The sequence below is a fragment of the Hemiscyllium ocellatum genome, chromosome 27 (genome assembly GCF_020745735.1).
Source record: "Hemiscyllium ocellatum isolate sHemOce1 chromosome 27, sHemOce1.pat.X.cur, whole genome shotgun sequence".
NCBI lineage: Eukaryota > Metazoa > Chordata > Chondrichthyes > Orectolobiformes > Hemiscylliidae > Hemiscyllium > Hemiscyllium ocellatum.
In genome coordinates, this window is record NC_083427.1 from 8,544,054 (window position 1) to 8,568,071 (window position 24,018).

Sequence of the window (24,018 nt, forward strand, 5' to 3'; positions counted from 1 at the left end):
GTCCAAAGATGTGCGGGTCAGGTGAATTGGCCAAGCTAAATTGCCCGTAGTGTTAGGTAAGGGGTAAATGTAGGGGTATGGGTGGGTTACGCTTCGGCAGGTCGGTGTGGACTTGTTGGGCCGAAGGGCCTGTTTCCACACTGTAAGTCTAATCTACATCTCTATGACTCGATATGAAAACGGTATGTTTTGATGGAGAGTGTTTTGAGTGGCTGTTTACTCTCTGTCCAACTTTCAAAATGTCTGCTTTCTTTATCATTATTCCCCCCCCCCCAACATCGGATCAATAAGTTCAAACTCGATTAGGTTTCAGTCTCCCGGGGCAGAACTGAGACTGATTGGTTAAGTTCGAATTGTTGTCAAAACGGCAACCAAACCCCAGGTATCTGTCTCACAGCCAAATGTTACATATTTTCAATATCCCAGTGCACTCTGGGATTGCTGGCTAGTCATGTGACAGAGGTGCTTGGACACTGTCCGTGCAGAACAGCTTTCACTCCCTCCTAAAGGTGCAGTACGTGCCATCAACTTCACAACATCAACCTTTTATTCATATCGTTTGCATCCTTACCTGACTGAGTGCTGGAAATTGAGAAAAGAGTGTGTCTGGATTTTTACCTGTACGGACGCGAGGAGCAGATTGATCGCTTTCTGGGCCTTTTCTTCCATTCCAAGGTGTTCTGGGATGTCTGAAGTGTGCTAGAATAGGGCCAGTGGCTCCTTAGAAGCGTCTTTGCAGGAATTACCTTCCTTTGTGTGGTCTCCATCATTTAAAGAACCAATGCATTTTTATCTGATACATAACTGGTTGTGTATGCACGTGAGTGTCCTGATGATACAAAGCTGGGTGGCAGGGTGAAATGTGAGGAGGATGTTAGAAGATTACAGGGTGACCTGGACAGGTTAGGTGAGTGGGCAGATGCAAGGCAGATGCAGTTTAATGTGGATAAATGTATGGTTATCCTCTTTGGTGGCAAGAACAGGAAGGCAGATTACTACCTCAATGGAGTCAAGTTAGGTAAAGGGGCAGTACAATGAGATCTGGGTATTCTTGTACACCAGTCAATGAAGGCAAGCATGCAGGTACAGCAGGTAGTGAAGAAAGCTAATAGCATGCTGGCCTTCATAACAAGAGGGATTGAGTATTGAAGCAAAGAGGTGCTTCTGCAGCTGTACAGGGCCCTGGTGAGACCACACCTGGAGTACTGTGTGCAGTTCTGGTCTCCAAATTTGAGGAAAGACATTCTGGCTATTGAGGGAGTGCAGCGTAGGTTCACGAGGTCAATTCCAGGAATGGCAGGAGTACCTTACACTGAAAGACTGAAACGACTGGGCTTGTATACCCTTGAGTCTAGAAGACTGAGAGGGGATCTGATTGAGACATATAAGATTATTAAAGGATTGGACACTCTGGAGGCAGGAAACATGTTTCCGCTGATGGGTGAGTCCCGAACCAGAGGACACAGCTTAAAAATACGGGGTAGACCATTTAGGACAGAGATGAGGAGAAACTTCTTCACCCAGAGAGTGGTGGCTGTGTGGAACGCTCTGCCCAGAGGGCAGTGGAGGCCCAGTCTCTGGATTCATTTAAGAAAGAGTTGGATAGAGCTCTCAAAGATAGTGGAATCAAGGGTTATGGGGATAAGGCAGGAACAGGATACTGATTAGGAATGATCAGCCATGATCATATTGAATGGCGATGCAGGCTCGAAGGGCTGAATGGCCTACTCCTGCACCTATTGTCTATTGTCTATTGATGTTACTGCTTGCCAGCCCTACAACCCCAGAGCACCACCAGCACTCTGCCAGCTCTGTCTGTCTGAGTTACATTCATATAGACTCATGCTCAGATCCCACTGTTGTATGACACAGTCTGAGTTATGTTTGTACAAACTCATTCAGTGTGTCTGACTAAACCACAACAACTGCAGCAAATCGGATTATTACCGAGCTTCTCCCACTGTCAATCTAAATTACACATTCAACCGGAAAACTGCAGCGAGTAATTCACCTCCTGACTTCTCACAGGCCGTCCACAATCTAGGAGAATGCAAGGACTGCAGGTGCTGGAGATCAGAGTTGAGGGTGTGGGGCTGGGAAAAGCACAGCAGGTCAGGCAGCATCCGAGCAGCAGGAGAGTCAACGTCTCGGGCATAAGCCCTTCATCAGGAATCATTCAGGACAAAAGGGTAACTAGGGCGAGAAGAGGGTCCTTCCAAGATCAGCAAGGCAGCCAATTTATGGAACCACAGGAGATGGGGGAACTATTAAACTAGTAATTTGGATCAGTGTCTACTGTGAAGGACGTGGAAGATATAGAATGTGGGTAAATGGATGGAGATATCTGGAAAAATGTCTATATTACAGAGGAGGAGGTGCTGGATGTCTTAAAATGGATAAAGGTGGATAAATCCCCAGGACCTAGAACCCTAGAACTCTGTGGGAAGCTAGGGAAGTGATTGCGGGGCCCCTTGCTGAGATATTTGTATCATCAATAGTCAGAGAAATGTACCAGAAGACTGAAGGGTGGCTAACGTGGTGCCACTATTTAGGAAAGGTGGTATGGAAAAGCCAGGGAACTATAGACTAGTGAGCCTGATGTTGGGAGTGGGCTAGCTGTTACAGGGAGTCCTGAGGGACAGCATTTATATGCATTTGGAAAAGCAAGGACTGATCAGGGATAGTGAACATGGCTTTGTGTGTGGTAAGTCATGTCTCACAAACTTGATTGAGTTTTTTTGAAGAAGTAACAAAGAGGATTAATGAGGGCAGAGTGGTGGACATCATATATATGGACTTCAGTAAGGTATTCGACAAGGTTCCCCATGGGAGACTGATTAGTAAGGTTAGATCTCATGGAATACAGGGAGAACTAACCATGTGGATACAGAACTGGCTTGAACAGAGAAGACAGAGGGTGCTGGTGGAGGGTTGTTTTTCAGACTGGAGGCCACAAAGATCGGTGCTGGGTCCACTGCTTTTCATCATTTACATAAGTGATTGGGATGTGAACATAGGAGATGCAGTTAGTAAGTTTGCAGATGACACCAAAATTGGAGATGTAGTGGACAGCGAAGAGGGTTACCTCAGGAAAAAAAAGGGATTTTGATCAGATGGGCCAATGGGCTGAGAAGTGGCAGATGGAGTTTAATTTAGATAAATGTGAGGTGCTGCATTTTGGAAAGGCAAATCAGGGCAGGTCTTATATACTTCATGGTAAGATCCTGGGGAGTGTTGCTGAACAAAGAGACCTTGGAGTGCAGGATCATGACTCCTTGAAAGTCGCAGGTAGATAGGATAGTGAAGACGGTGTTTGGTATGCTTTCCTTTATTGGTCAGAGTATTGAGTACAGGAGTTGGGAGGTCATGTTGCGGCTGTATAGGTCATTGGTTAGGCCACTGTTGGAATATTGCATGCAATTCCTATCTGAAGGATGTTGTGAAACTTGAAATGGTTCAGAAAAGATTTACAAGGATATTGCCAGGGTTGGAGGATTTGAGATGCAGGGAGAGGCTGAACAGGCTGGGGCTGTTTTCCCTGGAGTGTCGGAGGCTGAGGGATGACCTTATCGAGGTTTACAAAATTATGAGGGGCATGGATAGGGTAAATAGACAAGGTTTTCTCCCTGGAGTGGGGAGTGTAGAACTCAAGGGCATAGGTTTAGGGTGAGAGGGAAAAAACCTAAAAGGGACCAAACAGACAAACCTTTTCATGCAGAGGGTGGTATGAGTATGGAATGAGCTCAAGGTTTGTGCGAAGATTTGTAGCTCGGGTGCTCGTTGTTGCGGTTCTGTTCGCCGAGCTGGAAGTTTTTGTTGCAATGTTTTTGTTGGAAGTTTTGGCCGATGATGTCGCCTAGCCAGGGGACGAAACGTTTGCAACAAAAACTTCCAGCTCAGCGAACAGAACCACAATGGAATGAGCTGCCAGAGGAAGTGGAGGCTACTACAATTACAGTGTTTAAAAGGCAGCTGGATGGGCTTATGAATAGGAAGGGTTTAGAGAGACATGGAGAAAGTGAGGACTGCAGATCAGAGTTGATGTTTTGGGCATCATTCATCTCGTGATGTAGGCCTTTTGCCGGAAGTGTCAATTCTGCTGCTGCTGCTCAGATGCTGCCTGTCCTGCTGTGCTTTTCCAGCAGCACACTCCCGACTTTAGAGGAATGTGGGCTAAGTGCTGGCAAATGGAACTGGAATAGTTTCGGATATCTGGCTGATATGGGTGAGTTGGACCAAAGGGCCTATTCTTTCTGTGCTGTTCACCTGTATAGGTTTATGTCAAGGACATTGCGTGGGTTTGGCAAAAATCTCACAACACCATTAGGGGTCGAGGGCTTTCAGTTCAGTTTGGATAGACTGGAAAAGCTGGGATTGTTCTGCCCGCGTTCGATTCCAGCCTCGGGCGACTGTCTGTGTGGGGTTTGAACATTCTCCCTGTGTCTGCGTGGGATTCCTCTGGGTTTCCTCCCACGGTCCAAAGAAGTGCAGGTTAGGGTGAATTGACCGTGCTAAGTTTTCCATAGTATTCAAGTGTGTATAGGTTAGGTGCATTAGTCAGGGGTAAATGTAGAGTAATTCTCTATTCCTGAGATGCTGCCTGGCCTGCTGTGCTTTGACCAGCAACACATTTGCAGCTGTGATCTCCAGCATCTGCAGACCTCATTTTTTACTAATAGGAGAATGGGTTGGGTGGGTTACTCTTCGGAGGGTCGGTGTGGACTTGCTGGGTCGATGGTCCTGTTTCCACACTGTAGGGAATCTAATTGTGCAGCACGGTGGCTCAGTAGTTAGCACTGCTGCCTCGCAGTGCCACAGACCTGGGTTCAATTCCCGCCTCGGGCAACTATCTGTGTGGAGTTTGCACATTCTCCCCATGTTTGCTCCGGTTTCCTCCCACAGTCCAAAAATGTGCAAGTTAGGGTGAATCGGCCAGGCTGAATTGCCCGTATTGTTTGGTGTAGGGGAATGGGCCTGGGTGGGTTGCTCTTCGGAGGGTCAATGTGGACTTGCTGGGTCGAAGGGCCTGTTTCCACACTGCAGGGAATCTAATTCATTCTAATTTTAATTCTGAAAGCAAAGGAAGCAATGAAGAGAGTTGTGGAAGTGCTTGGTGCAGTTTCTCTCCAGCCAGGCAGCGATGGTGAGGATGATGAGGATGTTTGCTGCCCAGAGGGACTTTGAGGAGAGACCCCCATCTGAAGATGAGGACATGACTGCACTCCCTGGGACCTGCAACAATGAGGAACGCTCTCAGCCAATCCTGGACGTCCAGATGTAGCCCCGCCCCTCACCGCCCCCCTTTCACTTCCATTGGATGGCGGCCCGGCGCCCGACGCGCTCACCATTGGTTCCAGTCGCGGTCAATCTGGACAGTTCACATGCGGCCCCGCCCTCCTTTCACTTCCATTGGCTGGCCTGCTGGCCGCACGCGACGCGTTCGCCATTGGTCGGGTTCGCTGTCGGTCAGGGACGTCTCGCCGCAGTCCCGGCCTCCGCTCACTCCCATTGGCTGGCTGACTGGCCGGCTGGCTGACTGGCCGCGCCCGACGCGTTCGCCATTGGCCGGGGTCGCTGTTGGTCAGGGGCGTCCCGCTGCAGCCCCGGCCTTCGCTCACTCCCATTGGCTGGCTGGCTGGCTGACTGGCCGCGCCCGACGCGTTCGCCATTGGCCGGGGTCGCTGTCGGTCAGGGACGTCTCGCTGCAGCCCCGGCCTCCGCTCACTTCCATTGGCTGGCAGGCCAGCCGGCCCCGCTCGCCATTGGTTCGTGTCACTGTCAATCTGGACTCTCCACATGCGGCCACGCCCTCCTTTCACTTCCATTGGCTGGTCTGCCGGCCGCAAGCGACGCGCTCGCCATTGGCTGGGGTCGCTGTCGGTCAGGGGCGTCCCGCTGCAGCCCCGGCCTTCGCTCACTCCCATTGGCGGGCCGGCGGGCGCTCCTGGCCGGCTCGCTATAGGTCCGAGTCTCTGTCGGTCAGGGACGTCCTGCTGCAACCCCGGTCTCCCCTCACTCTCATTGGCTTACAGGTCGGCCGGCCGCGCTCGCCATTGGTTTCGCTCACTGTCAATCTGGACTGTCCCCCATGCGGCCCGCCCTCCTTTGACTTCCATTGGCTGGCCTGCCGACCGCGCCCCACGCGCTCACCATTGGCCGGGGTCGCTGTCGGTCAGGGACGTCCCGCCGCAGCTACGGCCTCCGCTCACTGCCATTGGCTGGCTGACCGGCCGCGCTCGCCATTGGTTGGAGTCGCCGTCGCGAGGTGGGGCGTGCGCGGTCGCGGTCGCCGTCGCCCTGCCGCGTCAGGGCGCACGCGCGGACGCCATCTTGCCTCGGAAGGCGGCTCCGAGCTGATGGCTCTGAAACCCGTTTCGCCGCAGCCCCAAACGGTGAGAACCGGGCGGCGGCGGCGGCGGCGGCGGGGCGGGTTGGTGCAGGTCGCGAATGAGGGTCCACCGAACGCCTCGCGACATCCGCAAGAAAAGACGGAAACCGTTACCTCCCGGTGCTCCGTTTGCGATGAGCAGGGAATCGGTGCGCCGTCCCGGCGGTAGGCGCCACCCCTTTTCCCCCGCCCCTCCCCCCCCACTCTAAGGCAGGCGGCGGTCGCCATCTTTGTTGGGGGCGGCGGGGTGCTCGCGTGGCCGCCATGTTTGTGAGGGGCAATGCCTTGGATGACCTCCAAGGTGGCAGGGTTGAATTGGGGGCGGGGCTTCTGCGTCAGTGCAGATGTCACAAAGGAGCAGCAGCAGCAGTGCCCAGGGTGCAGTGGGTGGGGGATGGGGAAGGAGGGAGGGGGTGATGTTACTGAGGTGGAGGTAGGCGATGGTGGGGGATATGTGGTTGGAAGCTCATCTTGGTTTGAGAACCGTCACAGGACTGGAAATGCGTTGCTGGAAAAGCGCAGCAGGTCAGGCAGCACCCAAGGGGGCAGGAGAGCCGACGTTTCGATTCGCATGAGCCCTTCTTCAGGAGCAGAACCATCCTGCGGATGATGGTTCGGAGAACCCTCGCCGCGGGACGCCAGGAGAAAGCGAGGGCTTGCAGGTGCTGGAGGTCAGAGCGGTGGAAACGCACAGCAGGTCAGGCAGCGTCCCAGGAGCAAGGGAACCGGCGTTTCGGGGCACTGCCCCCACCACCTCACCGGGAAAGGGGGACCCAACTGTGCTTTTCCAGCACCACGCTCCGGACTCGTCGTAGAGTCCATGCAGTGTGGAAACAGACCCTTCGGCCCAACGGATCCACACCAACCCTCCGAAGAGTAACCCACCCAGTCCCATTCCCTCTACCCTATTACTCTACATTTACCCCTGACTGACGCACCTGACCTGCACATCCTTGAACACTGTGGGCGGTATAGCGTGGCCAATTCACCCTAACTTACACATCCCTGAACACTATGGGTGGTATAGCGTGGCCAATTCACCCTAAACTACACATCTCTGAACACTGTGGGCGATATAGCGTGGCCAATTCACCCTAAACTACACATCTCTGAACACTGTGGGCGATATAGCGTGGCCAATTCACCCTAAACTACACATCTCTGAACACTGTGGGCGATATAGCGTGGCCAATTCACCCTAACTTACGCATCCCTGAACACTGTGGGTGGTATAGCGTGGCCAATTCACCCTAATGTACACATCCCTGAACACTATGGGCAATATAGTGTGGTCAATTCACCCCTAACCTGTACATCTTTGGATTGTGGGAGGAAACTGGAGCACCCGGAGGAAACACACGCCGACATGGGGGCAGAAGGGCGACCGTCTATGTGCACAGAGGTTGGGATCGAGCCTGGGTCCCTGGTGCTGTGAGGCTGCGGTGTGAACCACTGTACCACCTGTATTTAGTCTGCCTGGTTTTGAACACTCTGGCTTAACCTCAGGCAGTTGGCAGGACGAGAGTGTAGTTTGTACTGAGGACTGAAGAGAATTACTCCTGTCTTCCAGATATTTAATAAATGAAATTCCTATCCATCCAGTACTGAATGTCAGACAGGCAGGGTGATGGTGATGGTGTAAATCTACAGCTGTTGGCCTGGCCTTTCTAGAGTCAGAGGGTCATAGAGATGTACAGCACGGAAACAGACCCTTCGGTCCAACCTGTCCATGCTGACCAGATATCCCAACCCAATCTAGTCCCACCTACCAGCACCCGGCCCATATCCCTCCAAACCCTTCCTATTCATATACCCATCCAAATGCCTCTTAAATGTTGCAATTGTACCAGCCTCCACCACATCCTCTGGCAGCTCATTCCATACACGTACCACCCTCTGCGTGAAAACATCGCCCCTTAGGTCTCTTTTATATCTTTCCCTTCTCATCCTAAACCTATGCCCTCTAGTTCTAAACTCCCTGACCCCAGTGAAAAGACTTTGTCTATTTATTCTATCCATGCCCCTCATAATTTTATAAACCTCTACAAAGTCACCCCTCAGCCCCTGACGCTCCAGGGAAAACAGCCCCAGCCTGTTCAGCCTCTCCCTGTAGCTCAGATCCTCTAACCCTGGCAACCCTTGTAAATCCTTTCTGAACCCTTTCAAGTTTCACAACATCCTTTCAGTAGGAAGATCAGAATTGCATGCAATATTCAAACAGCAGCCTAACCAGTGTCCTGTACAGCCACAACATGACCTCCCAACTCCTGTTCTCATTTCTACTTGGCAGAGGTTGATGGTTTGTGAGATTTTGTCAACACTTCTGGACCATGTCTACTTATAGACATCAGAATCTTCTGTAGTTTCTCACCAGGCAGCAGGGTTACTTTTTCTGAAAGACATTAATGAACTGGTTGGGTTTTGATGACAATCAGTAATTTTTTCTAGTGCAAACCCTGCAAATTACTGGATTCATTTAACTCAATTTCATAATTTACCTTTCTGCCTTTGTTAGTTTTTGTTTCTCACATGCCTTTCCTCTGTTTTATGTCAGTCTCACCAAGGTATGAACAAAGGGGGATTTGCAGTCAGGAAACAACTCACCAGGTTCTGAACATTTTATCTCAACCTGAATATCTGTTCCGAAGAAGGGTCACTGGACCTGAAATATGAACTCTGCTTTCTCTCCACAGATGCTGCCAGATCTAAGTTTTTCCATCAATTTCAGTTTTTTGTTTCTAAATAGCACCGGATTTTGAACATGGAAGATAAGAACAGTGTTCACATCAGGGAAAAACCGTACGCATGTTCTGTGTGTGAACGAAGTTTTACCCAGTCATCTGGCCTATCGAGACACAAATGCAGTTCGAAAAGAGAGAAGCCATGGAAATGTGTGGACTGTGGGAAGGGATTCATTTCACCGTCAGTGCTAGAAATCCATCGGCGTGGTCACACAGGGGAGCGACCATTCATCTGTTCCACGTGTGGGAAGGGCTTTACTCAGTCAGCCAATCTGCTGGAGCACCAGCGGGTTCATACTGGGTCGAGACCATTCACCTGTCCTGAGTGTGGGAAGAGATTCACTCAGTCATCCAACTTGCTGACTCACCAGCGATCTCACACTGGGAAAAGGCCGTTTACCTGCCCCGAGTGTGAGAAGGGATTCACTCAGCATTCACATCTGCTGAGGCATCAGCGGGTTCACACCGGCGAGAGACCCTTTAAGTGCTTGGACTGTGGGAAGTGCTATAAAAGTTCTGGGGAGCTCATGTCCCATCAACGTATTCACACTGATGAGAAACCATTCAGGTGCTCTCAGTGCAGCATCGGGTTCAAGCACTCCTCTGATCTCACTGTCCACCGGCGCTGTCACACCGGAGAGAGGCCTTTCACTTGTTCAGAGTGCGGGAAGGGTTTCACTCAGTCGTCGACCCTGTTCAATCACCAGCGCATTCACACCGGGGAGAGACCGTTCCCCTGCTCCAAGTGTGGGAAGAGATTCACTCGGCCGTCTCACCTGCTAAGTCACCAGCGGGTTCACATTAGCGAGAGGCCGTTCACCTGCTCCGTGTGTGGAAAGGGATTCACTCAGTCCTCCAACCTACTGAGGCATCAACGAGCTCACAAGTAGCTGCAGTGATTTGATCTTGCTGTTGATGACAAGGTTGACCACACCAACCTCCTCCAATGCATCTTGCCTCATTGCCTGGGTGTGCAGTCTCTTGGTTCCATTCTTACTGATCTAACCGTTGACGGAGAGTCTCCTGCAGCAGCTACTCTTCTGCTCCCATATGGATATCGTTGGTGTCTCCCAGCGGTTCGATCCTTGCCCCCTCTGTCAAAAAAAAGCATCATTTTATTTTCTGTATTTTTGATTGTGGATGAAAACGGAAGAATGGTTCGAAACCAAGGACTGTGGAAGGAATTGATGAATTTACACAAACAAATGACCGAATGTCATTTTGCGCTTATTGACAATGCTGCTATGTTCAGACTGTGAAGGCAGAGGTTTATGGATGGCGGGACACTGGGTTATGAGAGTGCGCAGAGCGAGATTTCGCTGGCCTTTGTCAGCTGATTGGATGGTTAAATCATGGATGTCAAAGGTCATCAGCCTGATGGCAACTCTGCAGTTGGTTCGAGGACAGCTTGTACAGGGTATAGAGACAGATCAGTAGGCTACTGGAAGGACTCTGTCTCTCCCTCTGTACTGTAAAAATACCTGAAAAAGTTAAAAATCACACAACACCAGGTTATAGTCCAACAGGTTTGATTGGGAGCACAAGCTTTCGGAGCGTCGCTCCTTCATCAGATGGTTGAAGGACCTGATGAAGGAGTGTCGCTCCGAAAGCTAATGCTTCCAATTAAACCTGTTGGACTATAACCTAGTGTTGTGTGATTTTTAATTTGGTACACCCCAGTCCAACACCGGCGTCTCCAAATCCTGAAAAAGCCAGTTTTTCTCCCACCGCATGCTGCAAGCTGTTGCCTTAACTAATACTGAAGAGATTTTGTCATGACTCTACCATTTGCCTTTGCTTCCTCTGAAGAAGGAAAACAACATGGAGAAAGGAGATTGACAGACAGCAAGCCAGAAAGAAAACATGTGAACTAACCTGTGATCTGAAGCTTTGGACTATGTTACCCAGTTTGTTTACCTCCACCCATAAACGTAATGTACTTTTTTGTGTCTGTAGGGGTTTGATTAGATTCCCTACAGTGTGGAAACAGGCCCTTCGGCCCAACCAGTCCACACCAACCCTCCGAAGAGTAACCCACCCAGACCCATTTCCCTCTGACTAATGCACTTAACACTATGGGAAATTTAGCCTGGCCAATCTACCCCAACCTGTACATCTTTGGACTGTGGGAGGAAACCGGAGCACCCGGAGGAAACCCACGCAGACACGGGGAGAATGGGCAAACTCCACACAGACAGTCACCCAAGGCTGGAATCAAACCCCAGTCCCTGGTGCTGTGAGGCAGCAGTGCTAACCACTGAGCCACATTTGAGTTTTGGATAGTAGAGGCACAAGCTGATAATTTCAGTCACAGTGGTTTACAGTATAGGAAAATGTCCTTCAGCCCATTGAATCTGCACCACTTCATGGCTGTTCACTTGTGATTAGTATTTACTTTATTTGTAATATAGTTCTTGTTAAGTACAGGAACCTGGTTCGTGTTTCTGTTAACTGGATCCCATTAGTAAGGTAAAGCAGGAACTCTGCATGTTTAATTAAATTATTAACTTTTGTGGTGACCCTGGGAGTCATAGAGATGTAAGGAATGGAAACAGACCCTTCAGTCGAACTCCATGCCAACCAGATAGCCCAACCTAATCTAATCCCATTTGCCAGCATTTGGCCCATATCCCTCTAAACCCCTCCTATTCATATATCCACCCAGATGCCTTCTAAATGCTGTAATTTTGCAAGCTTCCACCACTTCCTCTGGCAGCTCATCCCATACACGTACCACCCTCTGTGTGAAAACATTGCCCCTTAGATCATTTTTTTTTCTTTCCCTTCTCACCCGAAACCTATGCCCTCTAGTTTTGGACTCCCCCACTCCAAGGAAAAAAACCATATCTATTTACTCTATCCATGCCCCTCATGATTTTGTAAGCCTCTTTTAAGGTCACCCCTCAGCCTCCAATGCTCCAGGGAATACAGCCCCAGCCTATTCAACCTCTCCCTATTGCTCACATCCTCCAACCCTGGCAACATCCTTGTAAATCTTTTCTGAACCATTTCAAGTTTCACAACATCCTTCCGATATGAAGGAGACCAGAATTGCACACAGTATTCCAAAAGTGGCCTAACCAATGTCCTGTACAGCCGCAACATGACCTCCCAACTCCTATACTCAATACTCTGACCAATAAAGGAAAGCATACCAAACACCTTCTTCACTATCCAACCTACCTGCAACTCAACATTCAAGGAACTATGAGCCTGAACTCCAAGGTCTCTGTGTTCAGCAACACTCCCCAGGACCTTACCACGTACTGTATAAGTCATGTTCTGATTTGCTTTCCCAAAATGCAGCATCTCGCATTTATCTAAATTAAACTCCGTCTGCCACTTCTCGGTCCATAGGTCCATCTGATCAAGAATCCCATCGTACTCTGAGGTAATAATTTTCGCTGTCCACCACACCTTCAATTTTGGTGTCATTTACAAACTTACTAACTATTCCTCCTATGTTCACATGCAAATCATTTACATAAATGCTGAAAAGTATTGGACCCAACACCGATCCTTGTGGCATTCCACTGGTCACAGGCCTCCAGTATGAAAGGCAGCCCTCCACCACCACCCTCTGTCTTCTGCCTTCGAACGAATTCTGTATCCAGTTGTCCTCTTGTATTCCGTGAGATCTAACCTTGCTAACCAGTCTCCCATCGGGAACCTGGTCGAATGCCTTACTGAAGTTCATATAGATCACACTCTTCACACTGCCCTCATCAGTCCTTTTCATTACTACTTCAAAAAACTCAGTCAAGTTTGTGAGACATGATTTCCCACCTACAAAGCCATGCTGACTATCCCTAATCAGTCCTTGCCTTTCCAAATACATGTACATCCTGTCCCTCAGGATTCCCTCCAACAACTTGTCCATCGCTGATGTCAGGCTCACTGGTCTATAGTTCCCTGGCTTGTCCTTACCATCTTTCTTAAATAGTGGCACCACATTTTCCAATTTCCAGTTTTCCAGCACCTCACCAGTGAGTATCAGCGATCCAAATACCTCAGCAAGGTGCCCACCAATCACTTCTCCAGCTTCCCACACAGTTCTAGGGTACACCTGATCAGGTCCTGGGGATTTATCCACTTCTATGCGTTTCAAGACATCCAGCACCACCACCTCTGTGATATGGACATTGTTCAAGATGTCACCATCTATTTCTCCACATTCTATATCTTCCACATCCTTCTCCACAGTTAACACTGATGCAAAATACTCGTTCAGTATCTCGCCCATCTCCTGCGTTTCCACACAAAGGCTTCCTTGCTGATCTTTAAGGGGCCCTATTCTCTCCCTAGTTACCCTTTTGTCCTTAATGTGTTAGTAAAACCCTTTGGATTCTCCTAAACCCTATTTGCCAAATCTAGCCCATGTTCCCTTTTTGCCCTCCTGATTTCTCTCTCAAGTATACACCTACTGCCTTTATACTCTTTTCAGGATTCAATCGATTTGTGGTGTCTGTACCTGACGTATGCTTCCTTCTTTTTCTTAACCAAACCTTCAATTTCTCTAGTTATCCAGCATTCCCTACACCTACCAGCCTTTCATTTCACCCTGACAGGAATATACTTTCTCTGGACTCTCGTTATCTCATTTCTGAAGGCTTCCCATTTTCCAGCCATGCCTTTACCTGCAAACATCTGCTCCCCCAATCAGCTTTTGAAAGTTCTTGCCTAATACCGTCAAAATTGGCCTTTCTCCAATGTAGATCTTCAACTTTTAGATCTGGTCTATCCTTTTCCATCACTATTTTAAAACTGATAGAATTATGGTCGCTGGTCCCAAAGTGCTCCCCCACTGAAACCTCAGTCACCTGCCCTGCCTTATTCCCCAAGAGTAGGTCATGTTTTGCACCTTCTCTAGTAGGTGCATCCACATACTGAATCAGAAATTTTTCTTGTACACACTTAAGAAATTCCTCTCCATCTAAACCCTTAACATTTTGGCAGTCCCAGTCTGTGTTTGGAAAGTGAAAATCTCCGATCATAACCACCGTATTCTTACAGATAACTGAAATCTCCTTACAAATTTGTTTCTCAATTTTGTGCTGACAATTAGGGGGTGTATAAAACAATCCCAGTCAGATGATAATCCTTTTTTTTATTTCTCAGTTCCATCCAAATAATGTCCCTGGAAGTATTCCCAGGAATATTGTCCCTAAGTACAGCTGGAATGCTATCCCTTGTCAAAAATGCCACTCCCCCTCCTCTCTTGCCCCCCCCCCCCCCCCCCCCTTTTCTGTCCTTCCTGTAGCATTTGTATCCTGGAACATTAAGCTGCTACTCCTGTCCATCCCTGAGCCACGTCTCTGTAATTGCCATGATATCCCAGTCCCATGTTCCTAACAATGCACTGAGTTCATCTGCCTTTCCTGTTAGGCCTCTTGCATTGAAATATTGCAGTTTAATTTAACAGTCCGACCTTGCTCCTGCCTGCCCACTCTATTGGACTCATCCCCTTTCCCAACTGTACCAGTCTCCGATTGATTCTTTCCTCACTATCTCTCTGGGTCCCCCCACCCCCTACCTTCCTAGTTTAAATCCTCCTGAGCAGCTCTGGCAAATCTCCCTGCCAGTATATTAGTCTCCTTCCAATTCAGGTGCAATCTGTCCTTCTTGTACAGATCAATCCTACATAGAAGAGATTCCAATGATCCAAAAATGTGAACACTTCTTCCCTGCACAGTTCCTTAGCCACTCATCTGCTCTGCCCTCACTAGCTCGTGGTAATCCAGATATTACTACTCTCGAGGACCTTTTTAAATTCCTGCCTAACTCTATATTCTCCTTCAGAATCTCATCCTTTTCCCTTCCTATATCGTTGGTTCCAATGTGTACAATGCCCTCTCCCCTTTGAGAACATTCTGCACTCTCTCTGAGACATCCTTGATCCAGGCACCAGGGAGGCAACACACCATTCGGATTTTTCACTGCTGACTCCAGAAACATCTGTTTCTGCCTCTGACTAGCGAGTTCCTATCTCAATTGACGCTTGGAACCTGACGTACACCTCATTACATTAGAACCTTTATCGATACCAAAACTTAGCTGTTCGTGCTATATTCCCCAACAGTCCATCATCCCCTACATTTTCCAAAACAGCATACTTGTTTGAGATGGGGATAGCCACAGGAGATTCCTGTGCTACCTGCCTACCTCTCCTACCTTTCCTGGAGTTAACCTATCTACCTGACTGTATCTGTGGTTTTTCTCCCTTCCTATAACTGCCATTTATCACACCCCCAGCTTTTGTAAATGCCTCATTGCCTCAAACTGCAGGTTCAACTGATCCATGCGATTTGATAGGATTCGCAACCAAAAACACTTCCTGCAGACATAATCATCAGTAACATGGAAACGCTCCCTAAACTCTCACATCTGACAGGAAGAGCACATCACGCCACAAAAGGCCATCTTTGCTCCTTCACAATCTACAGGCCCAGAAAATAGCACCATCTTATTGCTCTTAAAAAAAGTGCTTCAGGCTAACTCAGTACTTATGGTTTATATTTTTAAATTTTAATCAAGAGATAGATCTCAATAAAATATTAAATCAGGAAAGAACCTACTCACTACTGCAGACTTACAGCAAGGGGCTTGAGAATGCATATTTCCCCCAAATGAATAATAACTCCCCTTCTTTCTATCTACACAGTGCCACTGGGCGACATTCTCCAAAAGCAGACTATTAGATTTCGGATGAACACTGACAATACCAAGCTATGCCACACGTCACCTCTTTCAACTCCTATGCTGTTGCTAAATTATCAGATTGCAAATCCATCATTTAGTGCTAGGTGAGCAACAGTTTATTTCGAATTGTAATATCGTTGTCTTTGAGTTTGGGAAGGAATTCACCCAGTCATCTCACTTGCTGATAGGTAAGAGTCTGTTTACCTGCTCGGTGTGTGCAAACGGATTCACTGACTCTTCCATCCTGCTCCCACACCAATAACCTCACACTGGGGATAGACCTTTTACGTGCCCAGATTGTAAAAAGCATTATTAAAGTTCAAAGAAACTGATGCACCATCGATGTGTTCACACAGGGGAGAGATCACTCTCGCTGTGAGACAAGATTTGGGCGATTATCTCAATTCACTCCACACGGCAGTGGGAAGAGGCTGTTCCCACGCTCCAAATTGAGAAAGGATTCATAACAAGAGGGATTGAGTATAGAAGCAAAGAGGTGCTTCTGCAGCTGTACAGGGACCTGGTGAGACCGCACCTGGAATAGTGTGTGCAGTTCTGGTCTCCAAATTTGAGGAAAGACATTCTGGCTATTGAGGGAGTGCAGCGTAGGTTCACGAGGTCAATTCCTGGAATGGCGGGACTACCTTACGCTGAAAGACTGGAGTGACTGGGCTTGTATAACCTTGATTCAGGGGGGTGGGGGGGAAGAAGGAGGGAGGGCAGGTGGAGGAGTGAGGCATATTTTTTAAGGTTACAGGAGAAAGATTTGGAAAGGACATGAAAGGCATTTTTTTAAACACAGAGTGGTTCATGTTTGGACTGAACTGCTCAAGAAAGTAGTGTCAGTGGGTACAGTTACTACAGTTCAAAAGACATCCAGATAAGCTCATGAACAGGAAACGTTTGGAGGGATATGGGCCAAGCACAGGCAGGTGGGATTGGTTTAGTTTGGGAATGTGGTTGGCACGGACTGGTTAGACTGAAGGGTGTGTTTCCCATGCTGTATGACTCTGAGAGATGATTTGGAGATGTCGGTGTTGGACTGGGGTGTTCAAAGTTAAAAATCACACAACACCAGGTTATAGTCCAACATATTGTCTTGCTATCACCATTGTTGGCAGCTAACCCGAGAATGCAACTTTAAAAAGAAAGGTTTTGTGATTTACACATGAAAGAAGTGAAACTATCACAATATTCTAACAGATGAAAGGCTTAACAGACAATCAATTTGTCAATGTATAATTCCAGTTACATCACACTGCAAATTTTTGCTATAAATTCTGTGTTACGATCGAGCCCTCCGCTATCACCTGATGAAGGAGCGTCGCTCTGAAAGCTAGTGTGCTTCCAATTAAACCTGTTGGACTATAACCTGGTGTTGTGTGATTTTTGACTCTGAGAGAGATTGAGTCAGTTAGTGCTGCATTCATTGGAGTTCAGAAGGATGAAAGGGGGGAGATCTCATAGAAACCTAAAAAAAGAAGTTAAAAGGGCTGGACAGGTTAGATGCAGGAAGAGTGTAACTGGTGGTGGGGGAGTCTAAATCCAGAAGTCATAGTTTAAGGATAAGGGTTAACCTTTTAGGACTAAGATGAGGAGCAATTGCATCACCCAGAAAGTAATGAACAGAAAATGGTTGAGGCCAGAACATTCTGTACTTTCAAGAAGAGGGTAGATAGACTTCCTGTGACGAGAGATTAAAGGATATGGGGGCAGAGCTGGGTTAAGGTATTGAGCTCCATGATCAGCCATAATGATTATGAATCATGGAGCAGGTTTATGGGGTCATGTGTCCTACTCCTCCTATTTCCTGTGTTTCTATGTCACTGCACCACCATGATTTTAGATCATTTATATCAGGTACCTTGCCTCCTATTTGGATTTTCTATCGGACCATACGGAATTGTAACAGTAGAGTTTTTTCATTAGATTCCCCACAGTATGGAAACAGGCCATTTGGCCCACACAGACCCTTTGAAGAGTACTCCACCCAGACCCATTTCCCCCCTACCCTATATGTACCCCTGACTAAAGCACCTAACACTCTGGGTGATTTAACATGGTCAATTCCCCCTAACCTGCACATATTTGGATTGCGGAAGGAAACCGGAGCACCCGGAGGAAGCCCATGCAGACCAGGAGAGAATGTGCAAACTCCACACAGACAGTCACCTGAGGCTGGAATCGAACCCTGGCACTAAGGACTCAGTTTATTTGTCCCTCAAGCCAGTTCTGCCATTCAGTAAGGCCATGGCTAACTTGACGTCCCTCACATCCACTTTCTAGTATTTTCCCTGGAATCCTTGAATCCCCTACTAGTCAAGAATCTCTCTCTGGGGGAGCCAGACGGCGGTAGATTGGAACTTACAGAAAGCATTTGATAAAGTCCTGCGGAAGAGATGATTGTGCAAGATTAAAGTGCACAGGAGTGGGAGAAGTGGATTGAGCAGGATAGAAAACTGGACGGCAGACAGGAAACAAACAGCAGGTTAATATGGGTCCTTTACAAATTGACAGGGTAGTAACTAGTAACCAGCTATTCACAATGTATATTGATGATCTCGGATGAGGGAACAAAATGTCACGTGTCAAGGTTTACAGATGCCAAGTTGGACTGGGGCTGGGGGGTGGGGGGGGCGGTGAACTGTAACAATCCTAAACCTCAACTGAACTCTAACCTGAACCCTCACCCTAACCCTGGACAGGTTAGGTGAGTGGGCAAATCACTGGCTGATGCGGGATAATTTGGATAAATGTGAGGTGATTTGCTTGGGAAGCAAGGACGAGGAGGCAGATTACTACCTGGACGGCTGTAAGCTGGGAGAGGGGAGAGTACAGCGACACCTGGATGTCCGTGTGCACCAGTCACTGAAGGTAAGCATGCAGGTGCAGCAGGCGGGAAGGAAGGCAAATGGTTTCGTTGGCCTTCACTGTGAGAGGTTTCAAGTACAGGAGCTATGTGTTGTTGCAGCTATACAGGGCCTTGGTGAGGCCACACCTAGAATACTGTGGACACTTTGGTCTCAGTAAGCTGACGTTTCCCAGGCTGGTTTTGGGGGATGGTGGGACTGACGTCTGGGGAGAGACCGCCTAGGTTAGAATTGTTTTCACTGGTGTTCAGGCGAATGGGGGGGGAGGGGTCATAGAGATTTATAAAATTCTAACAGGACCAGACAGGGCCGACTCAGCGAGTTCTCGATGGTGGGTGTGTCCAGAACCAGGGCTCACAGTCTAACGGTTCAGGGCAGACCACTTAAGATAGAGATGAGGAGACATTTCTTCAGCCAGAGAGTGGGGAGCCTGGGGAATCCATTACCACAGGAAGGAGTTGATGCCAAAACATTGAAGAGGTGGTGAGGTATAGCATTCAGCGTGAATGAGATCAAATGGAATGAAAGCAGGACTAGGCTTTTGAATTGGAGGGTCAGCCATGATCATGATGAACAGTGGAGCAGGCTCAAAGGGGCTGAATGGCCTTCTCCTATCTTCTAAGTTTCTATCTCAGCCTTAAATACACACAAAGATTCTGCTCCAGAACCTTAACTGGCAAGTAGTTCCAAAGACTCTCAACCCTCTCAGGGAAAAAAAAATTCTTCAACTCAGCCTTAAAATTGAGAAAATTCATAAAGCCAAAGTACAAACAGATCTGGGAGTGCTAGTCCAGGATTCTCTAAAGGTTGACTTGCAGGTTGAGGAGAAAGTGAGGTCTGCAGATGCTGGAGATCAGAGCTGAAAATGTGTTGCTGGAAAAGCGCAGCAGGTCAAGCAGCATCCAAGGAACAGGAAATTCGACATTTCAGGCATAAGCCCTTCTTCAGGAATGAGTCCATGGTTAAGAAAGCAAATGTAATGTTGTTGTTTATCTCAAGAGGGTTGGAATGTAAAAGCAGTGATGTGCTACTGAACTTCATAAAGCTCTAGTTCGGCTTTGTTTGGGATACTGTGTCCAGTTTTGGGCCTCACACCTGAGGAAGGACAGACTGACACTGGAGCGTGTCCAGCGGAGATTCACACGGATGATCCCTGGAACGGTCGGCCTAACATATGACGAATGGCTGAGGATCCCAGGATTGTATTCATTAGAGGTTAGAAGGTTGAGGGGAGATCTAATAGAAACTTACACAATAATACATGGCTTAGAAAGGATGGACGCTGGGAAATTGTTTCCGTCAGGCAGGGAGACTAGGACATTCGGCACAGCCTTAGGATTACAGGGGGTCAATTTAGAACGGAAATAAGGAGACATTTCTTCAGCCAGAGAGTGACAGGCCTGTGGAATTCATTGCCACGGAGTGCAGTGAAGGCCGGGACATTAAATGTCTTCAAGGCAGAGATTGATAAATTCTTAATCTCACAAGGAATTAAGGGATACGGGGAGAGGGCGGATAAATGGAGTTGAAACACCCATCAGCCATGATTGAATGGGGGAGTGGACTTGATGGGCCGAATGGCCTTACTTCCACTTCTGCGTCTGATGATCTTATGGTCTTAACTTGGCGCCCCTTAATTCCTTTTAATCCTAGGCTCTTCCATGAGGAGAAACATCATCTCAGCAATTATCTTCTTTTATTCTTCTAAGTCTTTCGATGTGCATCTGATATTTCCAGCTCCTACACGACTCTTGAAATCCGTTCTTCACTTCGTGGACTGGGGAAGGTTTGCTGTTTGTTTTCTGTCAGAGTCTGAGGAAAGTAACTTGATTATTTTGCGTGGACAGTGTTTGTCTAAATGTTATTTTACAAACAAAGATTTGTGTGGAGGCATTAAAGTATTTGTTTGTGGGCATTGGATCTAAGACAAAGTTTAGATAACGCCAATCCCCAGTGGATTGTTCTACCAAACAGTGGAACACAATCTTCTTAGCCACAGCTTGTTGAAGGTGCTCCGACAGCCATTTGGCGCAATCCTGACTTGCAGCATTTTCAGTCAGTGATCAAAGAGCACAAGCAATATGTCTAAAGTATGTGATTTGGTTGAGTATGTGGGGATGTCGGTGTTGTTAACATGTTACCATATCACTTCCAGCCATTCAGCCCTTCATGTCTGCCTCCCACCATATTGTTGGATTGTGGCTGATCTAATTATGACCTCAAATCACATTAATGCCGGCTCCCTTCCTTGTTAGTCAAAAATCTATCTATATTTGCTTTAATAGTATTCATTGACATCCTCCAGTCTCTGTGGAAAAGGTTTCCAAAGACTGATTGGAAGAAAAGGTAACAAAAACAGATACTGTTGTAGAAACTCAGCATTTGTTGCAGCACCTGCAGAGAGAAAGCAGAGTTAATGTTTCAAATTCAGTGACCCTTCTTCAGAACTGGGGAAAAGGAAATCCTCCTCATCCTTCTCTTAAATGAGAGATATTTTAAATTTAAACTAGTTCCAGCCTTTCTCACAAGGCGTCCACCCTGACTCCTGAGCAATACATATCAAGACATTCAGATCTGTAGCACGGAAACAGACCCTTCAGTCGAACTCGTTCATGCCGGCCAGCTATCCCAACTTAACCTAGTCCCACTTGCCAGCCAATATCCCTCTCAGGCATTTCCTACTCATATACCCATCCAGATGCCTTTTAAATGTTGCAATTGTACCAGCCTCCACCACTTCCTCTGGCAGCTCATTCCATTCATGCACCACTCTGTGTGTGAAAAAGTTGCCCTCTTTTATATCTTTTTCCTTTCTCCCTAAACCTCTGCCCTCTAGTTTGTCTATTTACCCTATCCATGCCCCTCATGATTTTGTAAACCTCTATAAGGTCACCCCTCAGCCTCCGAAGCTCCAGGAAAAACAGCCCCAGCCTGTACAGCCACTCCCTATAGCTCAAACCCTCCAACCCTGGCAATATGTTTCAAGAAGATCAACTCTCATTCTTCTAATGTGCAGTGGATGCAGGCTGAGTGTGTCAAACCTTTCCTTATGAGTAAACCCCCATTACAGGAATTAATGACATTAGCCTTTTTGTGTTCCCAAGCACCTGTTCACTTTCTTCGTGTGCAAGGTGTGATGTTCTGAAATGAAAAAGGAACAGAAATTGCTGGAAAATGCCACCGTCTGTGGAGAGAAAGCAAAGGTAACATTTCATGTCCGGCAACCCTCCTCCAGACCTGCTGTCACTGACCCAGACCATTTCCACGGGTGCTGCCAAGCCTGCTGACTTGCTCCAGCAATTGCTGGTTTTGTTGCAGAATCCCCAGTTTTGGGTTTTATTTGTGTTTCTGTGCGTGCTGTGACTGAGTTGCACATGTGTAAAATCCTCCTCCTGGCGACTTGCCGGCACGGTTGGCTCAGTGGTTAGCACGGTTGCCTCACAGCACCAGGAACCCGGGTTTGATTCCAGCCTTGGGTGAACGTCTGTGTGGAGTTTGCACGTTCTCCCCCCAAGCCCCTTGTCTGTGTGGGTTTGCTCTGGTTTCCTCCCACAATCCAAAGGTGTGCAGGTTAAGGTGAATTGGCCGTGCTAAATTGTCCATTGTGTTCAGGGACATGAATACGTAGGCTCGGTAGATTAGCCAGGATAATATAGGATGATAGTTAAAAATCACACAACACCAGGTTATAGTCCAACAGGTTTAATTGGAAGCACACTAGTAGCACTAATTGGAACCTGTTGGACTATAACCTGGTGTTGTGTGATTTTTAACTTTGTACACCCCAGTCCAACACCGGCATCTCCAAATCATAGGATAGTAGGGTGGATGACTCTTCGGAGGATTGGTGTGGACTTGTTGGGCCTGTTTCCACACTGCAGAGATTCTATTCTATGTCTTTCTCCCACTTTCCACACATAAGGATCACTAGAACAAGTGATAAAACCCCTGGCTGCTGTATAAATTGACCTAAAGACTTTGCATGTTTGTCTTGAAACACTGTAAGGTCAACAGCGTTGCCACGCAGACACCAACAGAGACAACCCATGCCAATGTGATGATGACCCAACGCCAAAGCCAGGGGCAGGAATGCATTCACAAGTCCTGCACTGCGCATGCGTATGGCACCCCACCCCAGGCGCATGCGCATTGCCGGCGGCGACCCGGGCTCGGCCGGAAACGTCGGCGGTGGGCTCCCGTCGCGGAGGAGAGTAGTCGGGGCCGCGGTGAGTGCGTGCGGAGCTCGCTAGTGGGCTAGGAAGGCTGCGTGGACACCCGCGGCGCTCCGCAGAGCGGGAGCGAGGTGCTCCCCTCCCCGGGCATCGGCTCGCTCCGGTTTTACGGCCTGCCGCGCCTCGCAGGCCCGGGCTTGCGGCCGCCATCTTTGTTGGGGGCAGTGGCGACCGGGCCGCCATCTTGCTGCGGGGCAAGTTGCAGCCTTGGACCAGGCTGCAGCTGCTGTGCATCAGTGATGGAGGGTGTGCATGGGGCTGGTCATAGAAGAAAATAAAAAACAAAAATCAGCTTTGTCCTGGACGCTGTTGGGTTTCCTCACTACCTTGCTGACAACTCATTTAATTTCCCAAATGCAACCCCCCCCCCCCAACTTGCAGTAACCTGAAAACACACATTTGCAAAGTTATGATTCTTAATCCCAGGATTGAAACTGCCTCTTTTCACTTTACTGTACCAGGCTGTCCCAATAAAGGTGCAACACTGACATCTCTCCAAAATATGGATCATCCCTCAGCTATGTCCTGCCCACAAAAGTCAGGACAAATCCATCTGAACAATTTCTGCCTCATCAGTTCGTTGAACCTGTCCATCTTATTCTGCAGTATAGAGATTCTGCCTTCACAACTTGCAGTCCCAGCTGTCCTTGCATTTTCACCTAAGTTTGTCTTTTAACTCACCCAGGAAAGCAAAGAGCGCACCAACGTACTCCTGGACAGGGTCTTTGAGATGATGGACTGGCTTTGGGGAGTCAGGAGGCGAGTTGGTATTCCATAAGTGCTGATTGGTTTTTCTATTCACAACATGCTTTGCTGGAGTACAGACTGATGGAGCAGAAATTATTCAGATGGATTTATCTGTGGACCAGGACGTTAGCTGGGGAATAATCCATATTTTAGAGATGTGCAGGTCAGCTGAATTGGCCATGCTAAATTGCCCGTAGTGTTAGGGTTATGGGTGGGTTGCGGTTGGGCGGAAGGGCCTGTTTCCACACTGTAAGTAATCTAATGTCAGTTTTGCAGCTTTACTGGAATAGCTTTTGTAACTTTGATGAACTTTGATCCTAGATTAAGAATAATAACTTTGT

At 48.1% G+C, this 24,018-nt stretch overlaps 2 protein-coding genes across 2 annotated transcripts in view; both read left to right on the forward strand.

The window, feature by feature from the left end:
* The first annotated feature begins 5,240 nt into the window (after positions 1-5,240).
* Positions 5,241-24,018, forward strand: part of LOC132828646 (zinc finger protein 850-like) — a 71,047-nt gene continuing 52,269 nt past the window's right edge. Inside the window, exons 1-4 of the mRNA XM_060845697.1 lie at positions 5,241-6,392; positions 9,135-10,015; positions 18,534-18,702; positions 22,705-22,947. Coding sequence (XP_060701680.1) covers positions 5,241-6,392; positions 9,135-10,015; positions 18,534-18,702; positions 22,705-22,947 — 2,445 coding nt within the window. The remainder of the gene's footprint in view (positions 6,393-9,134; positions 10,016-18,533; positions 18,703-22,704; positions 22,948-24,018) is intronic.
* Positions 22,853-24,018, forward strand: part of LOC132828730 (gastrula zinc finger protein XlCGF71.1-like) — a 29,244-nt gene continuing 28,078 nt past the window's right edge. The window contains exon 1 of the mRNA XM_060845848.1: positions 22,853-22,924. The gene's annotated coding sequence lies outside the window, so the exon portion shown is untranslated. The remainder of the gene's footprint in view (positions 22,925-24,018) is intronic.